Raw genomic sequence first — 19947 nt, forward strand, 5'->3', positions numbered from 1 at the left:
TAGTAGCCCTGGTCTTTTTCCTTGATCAACGGACCAACAATCGACCTAAAAGATCATGTCTTAACGACCCAAAACAAAATCGGTTATTTCCCTCAAAATGAGACACACAACCAAAAGCGATCATGGAATTAGTTGCCAATTTTGAAGGACTCTCCCTCACGACTTTGATTTCACGTCATCTTGAGATGGTGAAGTTGGTTGCTACAAAGTTATGATTTGTCAGTCAAACTCGGGTTCATACATTTGATACCCTTATTATTTTTCCGAATTCTTGATTATATATGTCGTGACAACAATGGTAAGTTTGGGTAAACAAAAAAACAGTTCCATTTTCTTTCTTAATCATATCAGAGTCATAGAATTCTTCTGTGCACAGTGAAATTGATGTTTCGATTTCAATAGAATTATTTCAATTTTTCGCCTTTTTACCTACAAGCGGCAAATAAAGCTAAAAATGTCAGAAACACCTTTGAACTGTCAAATAGCAACTATCTTTTATGAGCAAAACAAAAATATCTGTGACCTTACCAATGACATCTGCCTTGAGTTTCCCAGGCAGAGCTTTTCCCTGTTTAAAGTTATGCATAATTTAATTTTTTTTTTTCTAAGAAAATTGAATTGCCTTTTGTCAGAATCATAATGGGCCTGAAACATATGTATCGGCAAGTATGCAGGTAAAATGAAAGTTCATACGAACAATACTGTAACAATTCGTTCTAGGTTTTCCCTGACGTATTTAACAATTGCAAACATTTTTCGGCGGATTGCCCAAAACGCATGGGTTATTTTTAAGTACAAGTTGTTGGTTGTCGTTATTCGCTAATTTTGGGTCCTTATACATGAGTTCAAATTTGGTCATATATTTCTTGCAACTTAAAAGTTTATGTTAAAATGACAAGCGACCTTTCATTGAAGATATTTTGCTCATTTTCTGTTCATTATGCTGGACAAGATGGTTTTAAAATCGCAACGAAAATGCAAAATAAAAAGTTTAGACGAGGTAAGCGAATTAGAACTTTAATTGAAACGATTGATAAGATAAACATGCATGATGAAATATTATTGAGAAAGTTCAAATCAAATAAGGGAGGAGATGTCGTGTAGTGGGTAGTGCGGTACCCACTATGAGAAAGATCCCGGTTCGATTCTCCTTCGGCTTTTTCAAGACAACGATTAAACGTCAACCACATCCAAAGAAGGACATCCAAAATCCAAAGACGACATGCCACTGCCTATAGAAAAATTGGACGATGTGATGAACGGTTTTGCTGACTTGGCGAAGATCATCCCTCCGACTATGGCACTCACCAGAAGAACGATGTTGAAAAAATGCCATGCCAGGAATGATTCAAAGATGCACTCACCAACTCGTACGAGTGTTTAACAATCTATTAGTTATTTTTCTTTGGAGCCCCAAAAATCTGGGGATGAAACTGGTTATTTTTGGCAAAAGTTAGGTGATAATCGATCCATTTCGTCTGGCAGCACTGGAAGAGATGGACAACTATTGAGCTTTATGGATAGAGATACTTCTTGCAGCTTTTGCCAATGTCCACTTTGAAGTATGATACTTGCAACCAAAAACATAATATCTTACTTTTATGATATAATCTCATCCAAGAAGAACATTTTGTTTTATAAGAAGAACAATTTCTAATTGTGTGAAATACACCTCTTCAAATCCTGAAAAATATACTATTTGCTCAAATAAACCTTTTGTAACTTTTCGTAGTTCCCTTCAGAGTCTTAGGGTTCAAAATGAGTTGAACTTTTGAGTGAGAATATCATATGCACAACTCCATCAATTTTTACTGTGAGGTTTTTCTTTTGACAATTGTGATTTTCAATTTTTTTTGGAAAGTAAAACATTATGAAAAATCATGTGAACATGGATGCCATGTCAAAGAGTGCCGAATGTAATTGAACTTTGAAACTGAAATACTTCATGACTATCATGAAGGTTTTGCTTTCTAAAAAAGTGGCACTACTCTGGCATTTTCGAATTCCAATGAGCAATTTCAGCATCGATTTTGCACAAACTAGCATCGCCGGTTGAAAGGCACCTGTGTAGCCTGGTCTAGAGCCACTATAATAGAAGAGTACGCGCATGAGATTTTTGGTCCCAAAACGTCGTTTCCATTGTACTGTGGTTCTTCAGTTCACCCCCAAGGCGGCTTTTCCTGTGTTATGATTACTTCATTGTTGTAAAACGTAGCAAGAAAATAAATCGGGTGCAATATTTTTTTAATTTTATAGTCTCTACGACCGTAAAATAATAATAATTAGATGATTCGGAAGGTTCAGATTCACAATTGATGCAACCTTACCCTGGATTGGCAAAAGTGATGCGTACATTTTGTTAAACTACCATTTGCCAAACTTCAACTTAAGGTAGAGGTAAGTGTAATTTCATTCATATTCATTTCCTTCGTTTAAAAATGTCAAGTTTAATGGAATCGATAGTGGAGTAAAAATTGAAAGTGTTGTTGAAAACATGAAATAACAAGAATGTTGGCATTCAAAAACATGCACCGATACGAACTTGGCATTCCTGAATGGGCGGACACAAACTTCTTTACTAAATTCCAACGCGCCTTCAGGCATACATCCCTGCATTATGCGTCAGACCAGGGAGGTAACATTAGGTTAAATCAGGTCGAGTTTGACTACACGTTTGAATCAATACTCGAAACATCCGTTTGATGAATAAATGTAGACAAGTAACCCTAAAAATGATAACACAAATGTAATGAAAATAGGCTCCGTTTGTACCTATAATCTTTCACCATCATCATTATGAACAGTTTACAAAACTATATACAGTCACCCTTCAGTATCGCCGTTTCCGGCTCATGTGCATTGAACGTAGAAACCTTTGACTTGCCTTCAGGACTGCCAAAGTGAACTTCAAATATGGCCCAACGCATCTCAGAAAAAGGTGATGGAGCTAGCATCATCCCATTAACTCAACAACACGCACACAAAAATATTTCGTTGAAAAAATGAGTTTCTTACTCCATCCTAGAATTAGAAACTAAGTCTTGACATTTGCTATGACAAATATTGTAGGCGCACATTTGGCATCCCTGTTAACACAGCCGAAGCAGGGTTGCGTTATCAGAGACTGTCAACCTTCCGCGCCGACTAATTTGTCTTTTTAAAGGCCTTAAAGATTATAGAATTTTTTTTTTAAATGCACACAATTCAATTTCTTGCTACGTTTTACAACAATGAAGTAAATACATAACACAGGAAAAGCCGCCTTGGGGGTGAACTGAAGAACCACAGTACAATGGAAACGACGTTTTGGGACCAAAAATCTCATGCGCGTACTCTTCTATTATAGTGGCTCTAGTCCACCTCTCTGTCTTCTTTTTCGGGTTCCTTCATTGCTCAATTTGCTTCTAGAGCTGAGGCGAGTCAGGGTGCACTCGAGTCTTTTACTCGATTTTGGAGAAATTAGAAGGACTCTTTTTAGTCTATTAGTCCAGACTCGTCCAAAAATTATTCATTTTTATCCAACATTTTGCAAGGCGAGTCCTTTTGCTAGACCTGACTCTAACAGAAAAAGACTGGAGTCCTCTGCCAGACTCGAGTCCGGCAAAAAGTCTAGATATCAAAGGACTCGTACGAGTCTCAATTTTGCCGGACTCGCCCAGCACTATTTGCTTGCCTCAAATATTCCTAAGGTATTGATTGTACGCTCAGGGTGGGCAATCTTGGGAATCAAGATTGGACAAAAATGTTCAAACATGGGCACAAGGTGTTCAAAAGTAAGTAAAATTGCCCAAAAGTGGTTAGACAAACAATAGCTTTTAGACCCTGATTCAGGTACAGTTTTACCTAATTTATGTCAACCAACAAATCGAATCACTAATTGGAAAATTGGAAACTTTGCGAATATACATTTACCTTAAGTAGCAACTGACCAGGGCAGTAGTAACGAAATTACAAGTAACGAAATAACAGTAATTCGTTCCTTTTTTTCGAAAAAGGAACTGTAATTGCATTACATTCTAAAGTTGTATAATTGTAACGACCCAAAAACTGAAATAATTACTTGCTACTCGTTCCTTTTTAAGCTTCCAGAATGGCCCTTAAATTTTCGTTAATCTCGTGACTGCTGAGGAACCTTAAGGCTCAACAGAAATTTCCATTTATTGCTAATTCCATCTAGCATATTACGATCAAAGAAAGTCAGAGTTGAAAATCGTGCTTGCTCTTAACTACTCTGAGGGTGTCCTTGTTTTTTTAAATCTTATATTGTACTAGCTACTTTATTGCTTACATCTTGTCAATCAAATTCCGTTGGACATAAGAGCTGATTCAGTGCAATTGTCAAGAAAGGAAAATCTCTCCTTAGTTTTATTATGCTGCATCAAATTTCCAAAGCCTCCTCATTTCCATGACTTAAGGCATAGACTTCTTATAGGGCAGCTTTACCGACTTCATAATGTCTAATACTGGTTTTCCATCATGACTTTTGCGACATTGTTTCAAACCTTCAACAATGATTATCCCGTTCGGTCTTGACTTCTCAAAGCATTATACTGCAACACATTTTGAACAATTATGCCAAGATTAAATGCCAAGGTTCGTTAATAAAAAATGTCGAAACAAAATCTTCAGATGATACTCATTAGGGGACTCCTTGAGACAAAAGCACATTTTCTTTAGAGAAGAATGGTCTTGATGGGAAAAAAACATAAATATTAGTTATCTAAAATTCAAGTAAAAGTAATTGTAACAATTAAAGCCATTACATTTTTTCGAGTAACGGTTATGTAACGAATTACTATTCTAAACCAAAGTAACTGTAACTGTAATTCGTTCCTTTTATTGAGGAACGACTAATGCACTGCAACTGACCTTTGTAGAAATTGACAAATCATTTCACAACTGTTTTCAATTTCCAAAGTATTCACTGTAATTTGAGAATCTTAATGAACTATCTTGATAGAATGCGACATTTTAAAGTTAAACAAATATCATTTGTCAAAGTTAATGAGAGAATAAATGTATTTTGCATGTTAAGAACCTGGATCCAAGCTACAATCAGGGCGTTTGGTTGCTGGGCAATTTATTTTTATTGAAGTTTAGTCATGAAATTTACAATGGCTAAGCAGCTGCTTATTAAATGTTAAAAAATAGTATTTTGATAAATCATACACCTATTATTTATGATTTATTCTTCTCTTTGAAAGCCAAAAAAAAACTTACATAACAATATTTTTATCAACTTGCTTATGCAAAACAAATCTTGAATGTAAAGATGCAACCATTCTTAAACCTTAGCAATTAGGCAAAATGTTCAATTTTTAGTATTAACTCTTTTTACAAAGGAATCCCAAAAGGCTCATGATTTTAATCAGAAATGTTCTTACAAAAAATACAGAACAATGTTGAATAATCAAAGCTAAATAATTAGAATGTAAATACTAAGCTAACCCACTTTTTCAACGCTTTGTGCCAACCATACACTGGTAGAGGGAGGCTTTGGTACCTGCTAAGTTGAGAAAAAACAGTTTTAAAAATGGCCTTTAAAAATCTTCTTTTGGTTAACTTAGAGCTATATGGCAATGGTTTTAAGGACTTATTTTGCTTAGGACACCATCAATGAGCTAGTTCTAAGATAAGATTTCAATTTCAAGTAAATTTTCTGAAAGAGTTGTAGTTTGAACTCTTTTGTCCACTTTTCGGCCTCCTTATTTTTGGACACTTTTGGACAGGGGTGGACAAGGTAATTTATAGCTTTTGCTAGGGGCCATAAGTCCTGTCATTTTCGGTTACAAGTATTTTTAGGTAGAGAGGCGCACGGTATTGAATCTTTGAGTATATCAGGGAATGAACAAGTTCCACAATCGCTTTATGGAATACGAAATCCATTAATAATTTGAGTATTTGAGCCTTAAGTCAAATGATCCAGATGTTTAACGAAAGTCAAATTTGATGAAAACGTCACTCCCAGTACTTTAACGTGCGTCTACTCAATCATTTCGTTCCCGTTGCGAGTTGCTATCATTTTGTTGTCGTCTGCCGTTTCCCCCTTACGTGCTATCATCAGGGATTCAGGGATATCATCATGAAAAGCAATAATGGCTGCAAGCGATGTAAGCTAACAGGCCTTTTATGTCATTTGGTCAAAAATACAAGTAATTTGATTGCGCAACTGGTTTCAGCCCTTGAAATAGATTAAAAGAAAAACTCCATACACTCATCAGAAAGTACTATATTCACGAATGGGACGTTTCGAAATAATGTATTAGGGAGCCTTGTCTGTTTACGTGGGGGTCTGATTGTCTCTATCATTGCTATTCGTAGTTATCGTCGGTACGTCAGCCTCCGTCGCGATGTTTTCTTCGTCTGTTTTAGCCTCGGTGACCTCAAACATGCCCGATGCGGTGGTGATATTTTCAGCATCCTGTCCTTGTCCCGGAGGCACGCAACCGGGAGGTAACTTGAAATAAGGCAGTTTCCCTCTTTGAAAATCGTTCAAAACCATCTTAGAAACGGCCACGAGATCAGGTTCGCCACCTTTGAGCAGCTTGCCGGATTTGGTGGCCAATTTCTTGAGGAAATCTTCAGCGTCGCTCCAAGACGGAATGGTGTACGTCTTTTTAATGTGCTCAGGCTTGACGGTCTGGAGAACGCTCTCGATGTATTGGGTCGGATCACCCACTAGCTCCACCCGCACCACACCCTTCAACACTTTGGCCACATCCGAGTCTTGCCCACTGGGGTGAACCACGCCCGGACTGTCGATGAGATAGATCTTCTTCATGAGTTTGATGTACTGCCAGACTTTGGTTTCGCCGGCAATGGGCGCCACGTTGCACACCTTCTTGCCGCGTAGCGCGTTAATGGCCGAACTTTTGCCCACGTTGGGATAGCCGATGAAGCCCACCGAGATTTGGTTACTCTGATTGCGGAACTTTGAAATCTGACGCAACAAGCTGTACAGGGCCCCCTTGCCAAAGGGATTCCGCACGGAGCCGTGAAAGGCCAACGTGGGGTACTCTTCGTTGAGCAGATTCAGCCATTTTTGCGTGAGCCAAGGCGGAATCAAGTCGATCTTGGTCATGAGAAGAATCAATTGCTTGGTGGGCTTATCCTTCTTGAGGTATTGCTCAATCTGATAGGATCGCGTGCCAAGCGGATCGCGGGCATCAATCACCTCGATCAGCACGTCGGAACTGTCCACCACCTTGTACAGCTCGTTCCAAATGCGTTTGCTCTGTCCGGCGGCGAAGATGTATTCCCGGGGACAATCCACCATGTCTAGATTGGGCTCAGCTTTGAGTTCACGTTGACTGACCACATTCACGTGTTCCAACAGATCCGACACGTTCTGGAAGGCCAATTTGGGGCGTTTTCGTGTGGCGCTTTTGCCGAAGGTGCGCGAGAAGTTGGTCTGCCGGATCATGGGCACTTGGCCCAAGGGCGATATCTTTTTCTCTTCCAACATGCTCAAGGGCAGAGACGTCTTCTTGAGGATGACTTGCGAACTCTTCTGATCGCCGCGATCTTTCATGGTTTCGTGGTATTGTTGGAGCACCCGCTGGGAGATGGTCTTGGTGTTGGCGAACCACGAGCGACCCGGTTCGATCCGGGCCCGCGTCCCGCTCTCCACAAACGATTGGAACGGAGCTTGCTTGATGATTTTGCCCTGGGCGTTACGGCGAGGCTTGGAGCAACGGTACATTTGCAATCGTTTGACCGTGCCCGCTGTTCGCCTTTGGCTCTGCCCGCCGGCTCCCACCGCATCATTTTTGCTTTTGGCATGCGAGCTTACGCTTAAGCTGTGATCCGATCCTTTGGCCATGTTCAAATGTTCGCGATCGAAACTCTTTCACGGGACTTGATTTGTCAACGCACGTGTCAATTCGGCCAAGGCAGAGAGAGAAGCAACCACCGTGTACACACACTCTCACGACACACTGAGCTAGCTCATGGCTACAGGCTTGCCAGGTTCAAGAAAACAATCCCAACAAGGTGACCAGCCTCTCTCAGTTATCGCGTCCCGGATCAACTTAGACAGGATGGCTGGTGCAATTTGACCCTTTACAGGTACATGTACTTTATTGTGTTCTAAATGTTGGCTCAAATGTGTTTCATAACGTATGCTTTGCATTTGAAAACGGGTCACAGTTCATTTATCCTGGGTTCATCTGGATGTGCGTACCCTGGGCGCAGGATGGCTGGACTCGGCGGTATACTGATAACTGTAAATGCGCAACCTAGCTTTATGTTAGAACTCTCCAGGACGTAGCCGGGCCTCGGTATTTGACCATCAATCAAATTTCATTTCCAGGGAAAGGGGGCCTGAAAAAGATGCCCAGGAAACGCCCAGGGATCAAAGAACGGCTTAAATAGTACGCGAAAGCAAAGCAAAAGCGGACTAGTTGTTGCAAGTCAGAATTCAAGTATACATAGGACATCAATCCCTCTACTAATTTGATCATTTTATCTTGGAATCTTCAAGTATCCTTCAATTCATTTTTTCCACTTAATTCGCCCAAATGTTAAAGCTGCGCACTGCTTTTACTTTTTGATAAAATTCTAGCTTTGATTTAGTGGCTCAGATCTTGTACCATATGTTATTTACTATTGGCCCAAGGAATGCTGTCATTATCAGAAAAAAAGCTGTTTGTTAGGTTATTGTCTAGTTCGTGGTCGACGAGATAATCTTGAGAATTCAAAAATACTTCCTACCTATAATATCCTAATATCTATATCCTAATATCTATATCCAAATATGTAACAGTACTTATCTTTGTGAAAAGCATGGCATAAAAACAGAAATTATAATCAGGGATTCTTCGCTTTGATATTTTCACTCCGACTTATTTTCGAGAACTTGTCTCGAATGAAATTTGGGCCCTTTTCGGGACTTTCTCGTTCTCGTTTTCTCAAGAACGATACTCGGCACGCCGTACAGAATGAGTAGGGTCGGTCAAAACTTGCATTGTGGATTTGCGCAAATTTTGCAATAAAAATGCAAAAGATCTTGCGGCAAACTTATTGCATCTGCAAATTTTGCAAGTTTAACAACAATACTTGACATTTTTCTGCTATTCATTATGCAATTTTAGCCATTACAGCAAAAAAATGCAAACACATGCAAAAAATCATGATAATTTTCAAGAGTTATGGTCAATTTTGGGGAAAAATGTGAAATTGTACTACCTGTTTTTTTTCTCAAAACTTTTTGAAAAAGTAAACTTAGGTATTAAATAGATTACAAACGTATTACCAACCACCTGCTTATGTTTTCCATCAATCTGAAACAGCTCTTTCATAATAGCATTTTTTTTAAGATACTCTATTTCAAATATTGGGACTTAGTTTTGTTTGAATAATGAACATCGTCTTTAAAACCCAGGTATATCTTAACTTGTTTTCATTGGGGGTAAATGGTCATAACGTGGATGGATGGTTAATTTCGGAAAAAATCATTTACATTACCTTTATGAAACGTGAAAAACTTACTTTTCATAATAAAATTGTTCTGTAATACATTTGCTACGCTCTAGCATTATTATGTTTTAGTTAATGAACTGAGACTTGTCTTTTTCACAAAATAATAAGGATGTGCAAAATGCAGATCAGTCTAGGAGGTAGCATGAACAAGGCAAGATCTGCTCGCTAGGGAAAGCAGGTTCAAATCCCAATGCTGAAAGATATCATGATAAAATTCTCCTTTTCATCTACGGGTTGCTTGGTAGGGAAGGCAAGAGCAGCCCTCACAACCTCCAGAACGTGTTGGTCCCTATGTTTTGGAAAGTTTATTTGCAAATTTTTGTGCAAATTCGGTCGATTTTTGTTTTTTGCTGAAAAATTTGCTGTCAATAAAGACCATATTTATCTGGAAATTTTGGCCGGACCTAATAATGAGAACCACGGACAGTCTTAAGCATCTTGATTTTTTAAAGCATAATTATAGTTCATTCAACTTCTATGATGATTGTAATGATCGGTGAGAAATAGTTTAGGTCCTGGGGCCAAAGGGTTGAATCTCGACAAGCCATTGAAATAGCCATCACATCATTGATATCGTACATTTTCGATAGGTAGTAGCCCTGGTCTTTTTCCTTGATCAACGGACCAACAAACGACCTAAAAGATCATGTCTTAACGACCCAAAACAAAATCGGTTATTTCCCTCAAAATGAGACACACAACCAAAAGCGATCATGGAATTAGTTGCCAATTTTGAAGGACTCTCCCTCACGACTTTGATTTCACGTCATCTTGAGATGGTGAAGTTGGTTGCTACAGAGTTATGATTTGTCAGTCAAACTCGGGTTCATACATTTGATACCCTTATTATTTTTCCGAATTCTTCATTATATATGTCGTGACAACAATGGTAAGCTTGGGTAAACAAAAAATAGTTCCATTTTCTTTCTTGCACGAGACCAGAACCAGATGCCAAAGGTATGACTTAATCATATCAGAGTCATAGAATTCTTCTGCGCACAGTGAAATTGATGTTTCGATTTCAATGGAATTATTTCGATTTTGCGCCTTTTTACCTGCAAGCGGCAAATAAAGCTAAAAATGTCAGAAACACTTGTGGACTGTCAAATAGCAGCTATCCTTTATGAGCAAAACAAAAATATCTGTACCCTTACCAATGACATCTGCCTTGAGTTTCTAGGCAGAGCTTTTCCCTGTTTAAAGTTATGCATAATTTATTTATTTTTTCTAAGAAAATTGAATTGCCTTTTGTCAGAATCATAATGGGCCTGAAACATATGTATCGGCAAGTATGCAGGTAAAATGAAAGTTCATACGAACAATACTGTAACAATTCGTTCTAGGTTTTCCCTGACGTATTTAACAATTGCAAACATTTTTCGGCGGATTGCCCAAAACGCATGGGTTATTTTTAAGTACAAGTTGTTGGTTGTCGTTATTCGCTAATTTTGGGTCCTTATACATGAGTTCAAATTTGGTCATATATTTCTTGCAACTTAAAAGTTTATGTTAAAATGACAAGCGACCTTTCATTGAAGATATTTTGCTCATTTTCTGTTCATTATGCTGGACAAGATGGTTTTAAAATCGCAACGAAAATGCAAAATAAAAAGTTTAGACGAGGTAAGCGAATTAGAACTTTAATTGAAACGATTGATAAGATAAACATGCATGATGAAATATTATTGAGAAAGTTCAAATCAAATAAGGGAGGAGATGTCGTGTAGTGGGTAGTGCGGTACCCACTATGAGAAAGATCCCGGTTCGATTCTCCTTCGGCTTTTTCAAGACAACGATTAAACGTCAACCACATCCAAAGAAGGACATCCAAAATCCAAAGACGACATGCCACTGCCTATAGAAAAATTGGACGATGTGATGAACGGTTTTGCTGACTTGGCGAAGATCATCCCTCCGACTATGGCACTCACCAGAAGAACGATGTTGAAAAAATGCCATGCCAGGAATGATTCAAAGATGCACTCACCAACTCGTACGAGTGTTTAACAAAAAAAAAAGACCAGCTAGGGGTTTCATGTATCGAAAAGGGGAATTGGGAGCCACAAAAATTTGATCCTCTTTGGCAGTTCATTCACGAATGACGAATTTGGGGGAGTCAAGGATCAGTGTTGGAGGTGCTCCTAAATTCTTCTAATACACTATAACGAAGTGATAGGACTCTCATCCTTTGAAACTGATTGGAACGACTGTTATTCAAGGATGTCAAGTACTCAAAGTGCTGGCCGACTCTGCTTAAAATAGAGGCCAATGAGGTTCCTTTTCCTAACTCCCAATGTGTCCCTTAATACCCGGCTTTGGTTCACCATAGATTTGATGCTAATCTCAAGCGGCGCATTCTTCTCCCAAAACCTGAACTTAAGCGGCGGCACTCTTCACGAGGCCGGGAGAACAAGAGTGGCTTGGGAGGAAAGGGGACGGCCCGACAGTTTCAGCCTTGGCGACAATTGGAAATGTCACAAGGCATCTCGACCAATGACATTCTTCGTATGCCGCTGACCTCGCTGGCTTTTTCTCGATCCTGTTTCGCCTCTTTCCTCGCCTTTCTTTGCGTGTATGTGTATGTCGTATGTAGAAGGTACGTACGTACGTAGGTACGTGGAGTAGCTACGCTGTTCGAAAGCTCACCTCTCTGAGCTTCGCTTCGCCGTCCGTTGGTGAGCGTGTTTCTTCCATCTTGATCATCATCATCCGTCTTGCTTGCCTTTCCCGTTACCATGTTCCAAGTCATCGAGGCCACACTCACGTCAGTCAGTCAGTCAGTCAGCCACACACACACATGCATGCACATGTGTAGGCACGTTCAAGCAAATTTGCCTCGGCCTCCACTCGTTCTACTCCCTTTGAGGCGTTGCTGTTACTGTGGCTGTTGTTACTCCTGCTTCTCCTTCCTTTTCTCTTTTCTTCTTCGTCAACGTCGTCCCCGTGGTTTGCACTGAGCTGACAACGACAAAGGAGACCTCGGTCCTCAAGCCCCATCGAGGTCGATGAAAGCTTGGGGAACGTACAAGAAGACGTCTCCCTACCGCCGTGCTCACATCGAGCTTGTCTCTCGGTGTCTTGGTCCTCCGTTCTGCTTCCTCAGTGGGTAACCTTCCCTCCTATCAACTAACCAACTAACCAACTCAGCCACCCAAACATCCAAACACCCATCCATCCATCCATCCATCCGTCCATCCACCCACCCACCAGCCAACCTATCTCGACGACAAACACGCCTGCTCTGCGACGGGGTCTTCTTTCTTGTCAAGGCTTCGGTTCCTCAGCTTTTCTTTTTTGGTGCCAAAAGTGTTCGGTTGGGAGAAGGGGAGATCTGAGCGGCCTGGTTTTGGTCTTTGACGACAGGTCACGAGACTTACGATTTGTTGGACACCCTCACAGGCTCTCACTCTCCACTGCATACATACATATACGAGCGTACACAAAAGAACGAGGGACCAACCACACTTCTCGTCGTCGTGATGTGGGTCTTGATGGTAAAAGGAAAAGACGAAGGTACGAGCTTGGCGACAAGGCTCTTTGCTTCCTTCCTTGCTTCCGCCCGTCCTTCCTTCCTTCTTCTCTTCCTTTCATCTCTCCTCCTTCTTCCAAAGCCTCGATGGTGGTGGTGGTGACGGTGGTGTCGTCCTCCTCTTGGCGAAAAGCATATTTTCTGGTCCCTCTAAGCTTCTCAGCTCTCCCAACTGTATTGGGTGCGTGGGTATGTGCGTGGGTGAGTGTAGGGGAGAGAGAAGGAGAGAAACAGGACAGACCAACCCCAGCTATGCCGGAGGAAAAAGGCCACTTTGACGACATGCCTACGTAGTAGCTTGGAAATGGAAAGAAGTGAGGATGTGTGGATGTGTGGAAAAGGGCGAGAGGAGGACATCAACAATGGTCGTCGCGTTCGCAATGCCAGCCAAGGGTGGTGGTGGTGGTGGTGGTGGTGGTGGTGGTCGCGCCTTGCAACGCAAGTTACCAAGAACCAACGACAATGGCTGGCCAAGAAGGTGGGGAATATCTGATGCGAGAAGAAGAAGAACAAGAAGAACAAGATTGGGGACACGGATGGTCCGGCTTTCTCGAACCCCATTGGAGGAATCCATGGCCTTTTAGCTTGAAGTGGGCCAAAATCAAAGAAGCAGCTATGACCATGTACTACTATTATTATTACGGCTACCACGGCTGCTAACGCTGCTACTAAAGCTACTGCCACCATCACCGGTGCCAACACTCTAGCACAATGTTTGTCTTCTATTTTAACCTCGTGTATATTTCATGGCCACATGTTCATAACTTATTTTGTCTCAATAAGATCTCCTGTTCATGGATTGTCCTTCTACTTAAATGCATGGTTCGCCATGACCATGGGCATTTTGAGACATTGAGAAATGGGCAACTTCTTATCAGTCATCAGGTGTCTCATTATGATATTAAGGCTAAGATTTCGACCCCGAAAGGACGAATCGCGCCAGAAGCCGCATAACAAATATGATGTGCTATCTACGTACCTATCTCTGTATATACATAGGTGTGTACGTAGATAGATACATGTACATATGCGGCACACGATCAAACCGAAAACGGAGGAGAGAGCAGCCAGGGTGCTGACTACTTGGATTCGGGAAACAGTAGTAGTGAGCACTCACGTTGAAGAGCCAGTGAAAAGCGGCTTGAAAATCGCCGAAACGCGAGGGGTATTTTTTTCCCCGAGGTTCAACTCGAAGAAGTAGGAGAAAGAGAAGAAAAAGAAGAAAAAGAAGAAGAGGCACATCCGAGAGAAGGAAGGAAGGAAGGAAGGAAGAGAGAGCCTAGGACGAGTCCGTGTAGGATTTTCTTGTGGCTCGCATGCATCAGTGTTTTGGAGAAGGAATTTCTTTGACGTCTTCTTGATATTCCCCTCTTTTCTCACTCTTTCGCACAACGAGCAGCGAATTAAGTCGACGTCCTGGCTTTGGTCCTCTCGCTCTTGTTGTTGTTCTGCTCCTTCTCCTTCTTCTTATCCTCTTTCTTTCTTCCTTACGTTCGTTCGTTCGTTCGTTGTTCCTTCATTGAATCGCCGAGATCAGGCAAGAACAAGCCAAAGGAGAAGAAGGAGATTGCTTGATTCAATTAATTCATAAAGATCCATTAGCAACGGAAGCATTTGCTCCTCTTGACTCGGCAGCACCACCACCGGGTGATGGTATCGAAAAACTTTGGCACTCCGATTTCTTCCAAGGATAGTTGTCCCCTGTTTGAGTTGCTACCTCATTTGAGCGTTAGTCTAAAAACACGTCTGCCAGGCTGACCAAAACGTGTGATGAAACAGTGACGGTGCTCGTATTTCTTAGTGCGTGTGATTTCGTGTTAGCTTTTAAAGAAGTATCCACCGCAACATTTAGTGACCATTATGATAACAACATCGCCCCATGGATCCAGTGGAACGGACACCCCACCCTCAGGGTGCATTCCACCACTAGTTCCCAATAGTGGCGCCAAGAACAATCCTGACCAATTGAAGCAATTCACGCACCAAATGGCCGAGCTGATGAATTCTTGGTCTCGATCCCAGGCCGTAGCCGCAGCGGGAATGAGTTTGCATTCTCCGGGGAGCAACGGCGCCACCTCTTCGGCTATTTTGGATCCAAGGCTCAGCTACTCTTTGCGAGCGGCAGCAGTGGCAGCTGCAGCCGCTTCCAACTACACCACGGGCAACGGGCCCGCTTCGAGTCGGCCTCATATCAGTGGAACCCGCTTCGGCTACCAACACCCAACGAGCAATGTAAGTGCCCATCTGGTTAGAATATTCTTCAGCGCGTTTTTACCCCCATATGTTCCTTGTCAGGGTTAAATCTCTTCTTGTCAAGTGAAATGAAAACATATATGAGAAGGGGTTAACTAGTTGAAAGCCATCACGGCGGATAGGTACATAGTATGCGTATGAGCAGCGCACGTTACCGTTGCCCCATAGTTCATCGTTTAACGTTAGTCTCCCCGTGTAAAGGCTGTTGTTGTTGTTGTTGTTGTTGTTGTTGCACTTTTTTTCTCCATGGTCTCTCTTGATCTTGTCCCGTTGTTCCCTCATTGGGCTTCCGTTCGTTTGGCCGTCTTGTTTCCCCATCCCTGGAGCATCATTCTCATGGGAAATCATATCACACGCCCAGGCATTCCACGATAGACGCTTCTGGTTGGAACAAAGGGGACATGTTCCATGTAAATTGGCTGCTTATTGAATTTGGAATTGTCAAACGATCCCGTAAAGGGTTTGCTCATATGGCAACATAAGCTCTCTCTCTCTCTCTCGCTCTCTCTCTCGCTCTCCATCCCCAGGGCTCTGGTTGTTACTAGTGCGTCTGCGATGAAGATTTACGCGATTATCGGTACCCTCCCTCCTCCATCCAACTATCCATCCATCCATTCTGTCCGAAAATCAAATTTCATTCGAAAGTTCAAAGAAACATAGTTGGCATATCCTCCCAGAGAAATTTTGGAATCTCTTTTGATGTTCGTTCAGAGTTGTTGAACGGCATGGACGATCACTGGGATTCCTAGGCTTCCCTCTTCCATTGTTTGATAAAGCAAGTAGCTAGCTAAACTTATTTCTGCCTTTGCTATAGAAACAATGTCAATTCTTGAAGAAGCTTTTCATTCATTGATTGACAAACGACAAGGGCGGGCATCTGATTTCATTGGGAGTAATAGTCGTTGCTACCTACCACTGATGCTTGAACCGCTCTTGTTGCTTTTGGACTGTCGTTACAGCACTCCTGTGCACTCCCAAGGTATCCAATACAAACGTGCTACATGCATACAGAGTGCCACTAGAACAACCACAACGACAGCGACAACGACGACGACAAGGAGGATGTTTTTTGATGGATCTCTCGCCTCACGCTGAAATGGCAATTAATCTTGACAAAGTTGAAGATGTGTATTTCTGCACAAGGGAAATGAAATGAAATACGAGGCTGAAATCCATCCCAAACAGTTGTCATTTAAGCTCATTTCAAAATTCTAATGGAAAAAGTTTTCATTCAATTGGAATGATTGACTAGACGTGAGCATCATTTTGCTTTTTTAGGCGAACTGACAGGGGTTGAGATTGAACTTTGGAATGAAGTGACATATTTCTATTTCGAGATGGAAAGAAGCCGCGATTCCAGTGGAGACCAAAAAAGCCAGGTGGTGGTTGAGTTTGGACAATGCCATTAGCAGACCATATTGATGAAAATAACAATATTTGCAACAACAACAACAACAACAACTGCAGCAATAGCAAAAGCAAGTACACCCTGTCTGAGCTGTTCTTCCTCATTCTCTCAGTCTTTCTCCTTGTTCCATTTTCGTGTTTGATACATGACTGATCGGAGGAGGCAAAAAAGCTGACATTTGGTTGTGTTTTTCTCCCCACTACCACTCGCCTTTATCCTCCTTCTTTTTCTACTGCTCCTGCTCCTCCTCCTCCTACTACTACTACTACACTACTACTACCACTACTACTTCTATAGCCATTGCTGATCCTCGTCATCTTTCTCGTCCTCTTCGCCCAAAACACAAGAATAAATTGTTTTGGTCGTCCAAGCAGAAGATATTACAACACCACGACGACGGTAATGGTTTGCGAGGTTTGATTGTGATTATTGCCCTGACTTTCCATCCACAACCAGACCCAAACTTTCGGTTTGTTTCCCCCTCACTCTCGGGGTGACTTCTATATACTATCGTCTCCATCCGAGCAACTCAAGTGGAAATGTTAAAAAGATGAGAAGTGAAACGGCGAACCCTGGGCCTTCGGGTGGTTAGCCAGAAGATCTTTCCTCATATTATTAGAAACACCTACCGTCTACGTTACGAACGGGGCGGGCTGCTAAAAGCATTGGAGTATTTGGGAATGAATCGCTCAAGATGAAAGCATGAAGCTAACACAAAAACAAAAGGACCCTGTCCTCCCAGCTATCTAAGTGATTTGGCAGTAAGAAATGAGGAGGGATAGACTATCAGGTATTAAAAGAACCATGGAATACTTCATGAAAAATGAGATCAGTCTTTCATCCGCAAATCCATACACTTGCGTGCACAACAAAGTAGCTAACGTGACTTACAGAAGTACTTTTTCAGCGCGAAGCTTAAGGGAGTGGGTGAATTGATTTCGGCTATTTGTCCTTAGTTGCCCAAGAATGGACTATCCAGATAGCTTCGACACCAAGTCAACATTTCCTTCCAATGAGCAGTGGTGCTTCGTTCGTTCGTTCGTTCGTTCCCCTCACTGTCCCTCCCTATTTGCCATCTCCACCCCATTCAAACCTTCGTGTACTGTATTGCAAGAGGAGTCTCGTTCAAGTCATGGCTAAACATTGGCTCCAAGACAAAGCATTCCACGAGATTGAACTGACAAAGCTCAATGAATTTCACTTGGAGGGAGGGGAAAATCCCTTTAAAAGGGCCCTGTCAATCCCTGCTTGAGTGGTGCAAAATCATGGAGAAGAAGAAGAGGAGGAGGAGGAGTATTTAAAGACACACTCACCGTTCAGTGATTTTCACGTGCCTTCTCACCACTGACTGCATTTTTCCCGGTTGTAAAATACATCCCACACCCATTGGCAGAGAAGACCTAGGGGTTGCTTGTGAAGTAGAGAGCTCGACATCCTCGATCAAGTTAGTTGAAACGCTGGTGTCGCATCCGAACTCCATTTTTCCTTGTCATTTGCATAAAGAGTGCTCTTAATTAAATAGGACCTCTCGGGTTCTCGTCTCCTTTTTCTCGCCAAGCTGAAGAAGCACTTAAAAATTGGAACCACAGATTTGAAAACACGATCATAAACCTTTGAAAGACCATTTGAGTCTTTTGTGCCTGCGTTGAAGAGGTACGAGATGGGTTCACTTTTTACAGTATCGTCTCCAGTATTTGATCGTGTTTGCATGCATATCTGTGACGTCAATTGCAGGCTCCTGGTCTGGTTGGGTTCAAGTTTGGAACAACATTTTTCTTCATGGCACCAGAGTTTCAGATTTTGGAACCCATCCGTTTCTGACGCTCATCCAAAATTCAAATATCCCGAGGCTACTGGCTTTTCGATGCTCCAGACGCCTTCACAAACCCCAACCAATCTCACAACCCCTTGTACGAACACATTGAACAGCCAGGGATTAAGTGAAATGTTTGACAAGGGTGGCCTAGGCTGCGTATGTTTCAACCTTTTTATATCAAAGCCTAAATTGCCGAAGTAGAATGGCATTGTCCCCTCTCAGCTTTATTAGCATTAGTCCGCGACTCGTTCATGCCTTTCAGTTCGGGAAAAACGTTGAAATGTGTGATCCAATGTTTCAACCATAATATGGTCTTTCGAAAAGGCCGAGATCGTGTTCATCCAAGTGAAAGTTTCCTAGCATGGATATATGTAGACCCTAAAAAATTGTCCCGGGCTTTGCTTCTTGCCGAGCCGATGGATCATAAATCTGTGTTATTCCCATGGGACCCGAGTATCGACATAGCCAGGCCAACGCAGAAGGAAGATGTTGCCTTGTCATGGACTTTGTGTGAGATGGATTTGAAAGTCAATCTGAAAGTCTTTTCAGCATAAAAAAATCGATGCGGTTTGTGCGGAAACTTTAATCAAGCAAGAGCCCGATTGTGAAAGGGGCATTTTTTGCTATACAGCACAGAAAAGTACATATAATACATGCTCGTGAGGAGAAATTGCTTCAACATTTGGAGAACTCATTGGCGTCTTTGGTTGTTCCCCTTTTTGTTTGTGATATCAAAGTCGTTTAAGAAAGGAAGCGTCTGTTTGTCAAGCAGTCACATTCCGAGTTCAAGATGGGATTTATGTGGGAAAAGCCGAAACGAAATCGGGGCCAGAGATGCTTCCTCATTCCTCTTATTCCTCCACACAAGAGCTATCTCTTTGGCCCTAGCCAATCGTCGTGGTCGTTGTCATCGTCGTTGTCATCGTCATCGTCCTCCTCGTCTTCTTCCTCGAGCTCATATCGGCTGGGAGTTACTAATGCTCCCCTTCTTCGTCCTGGCATGTCTTTTGTATGTATGTAAGTACAGTAGCTAGGTAGTCAGGTAGGTAAGTAGGTAGTTCTCTTTCTCATTGACAAATTGTCACAGTTCACCAAGGAAAAGTTCAGCTCAAAGTTGGCCGACAAACGAAAGTCGCCATCGAAGGAAAAGCAGAATAACGTGGAGAAAAGTGTAGGCGCAGTACAGGCGGGACCACCGTCAAACTCTGCTCTGTTGTGAAGATGCAAAATTTTGGGCAGAGTGTGAATACTGCATTCAAACTGTCACGCTAAAGGGGAAAACTTTGTCTTAGGGAAATGGCCATTTTTCCGAATTTCAAGCTCTACGTAGATAACGAACATTTGAGCTAATCAAGTCGAGTGCCAACACATTTGGTTGTTAAAGTTTGAAAAACATGACAAGCGTTTAATTTCCATCGAAAATGGAAAACCTCATTGAATATCGTATTTTCTCGGAGGTCA

The 19947-nt window shown here is 41.8% G+C and overlaps 2 protein-coding genes and 2 long non-coding RNA genes across 4 annotated transcripts in view; 1 reads left to right on the top strand and 3 right to left on the bottom strand.

Annotated features, from left to right (window-relative positions):
* Positions 1-1001: 1001 nt before the first annotated feature.
* Positions 1002-1483, bottom strand: LOC131879522 (uncharacterized). The gene is made up of 2 exons (XR_009373164.1): positions 1309-1483; positions 1002-1232 (listed from the first exon to the last, which is right to left on the bottom strand). It is a non-coding gene; the product is annotated as an uncharacterized LOC131879522 (long non-coding RNA).
* Positions 1484-6213: 4730 nt separating this feature from the next.
* On the bottom strand, positions 6214-7940 carry LOC131878797 (nucleolar GTP-binding protein 2-like). Its single transcript, XM_059224922.1, has one exon. The coding sequence runs from the start codon at positions 7820-7822 to the stop codon at positions 6281-6283; it is 1542 nt and encodes a 513-aa protein (XP_059080905.1). The 5' UTR covers positions 7823-7940; the 3' UTR covers positions 6214-6280.
* A 3164-nt stretch (positions 7941-11104) lies between these two features.
* LOC131879311 (uncharacterized) lies at positions 11105-11466 on the bottom strand. Its single transcript, XR_009373134.1, has 2 exons — positions 11412-11466; positions 11105-11335 (listed from the first exon to the last, which is right to left on the bottom strand). It is a non-coding gene; the product is annotated as an uncharacterized LOC131879311 (long non-coding RNA).
* A 3250-nt stretch (positions 11467-14716) lies between these two features.
* LOC131879180 (zinc finger protein basonuclin-2-like) overlaps positions 14717-19947 on the top strand; it is a 96167-nt gene continuing 90936 nt past the window's right edge. Inside the window, exon 1 of the mRNA XM_059225425.1 lies at positions 14717-15241. Within this exon, the coding sequence (XP_059081408.1) occupies positions 14870-15241 (372 nt within the window). The 5' untranslated portion in view covers positions 14717-14869. The remainder of the gene's footprint in view (positions 15242-19947) is intronic.

This window comes from Tigriopus californicus, chromosome 4 (genome assembly GCF_007210705.1).
Source record: "Tigriopus californicus strain San Diego chromosome 4, Tcal_SD_v2.1, whole genome shotgun sequence".
NCBI lineage: Eukaryota > Metazoa > Arthropoda > Copepoda > Harpacticoida > Harpacticidae > Tigriopus > Tigriopus californicus.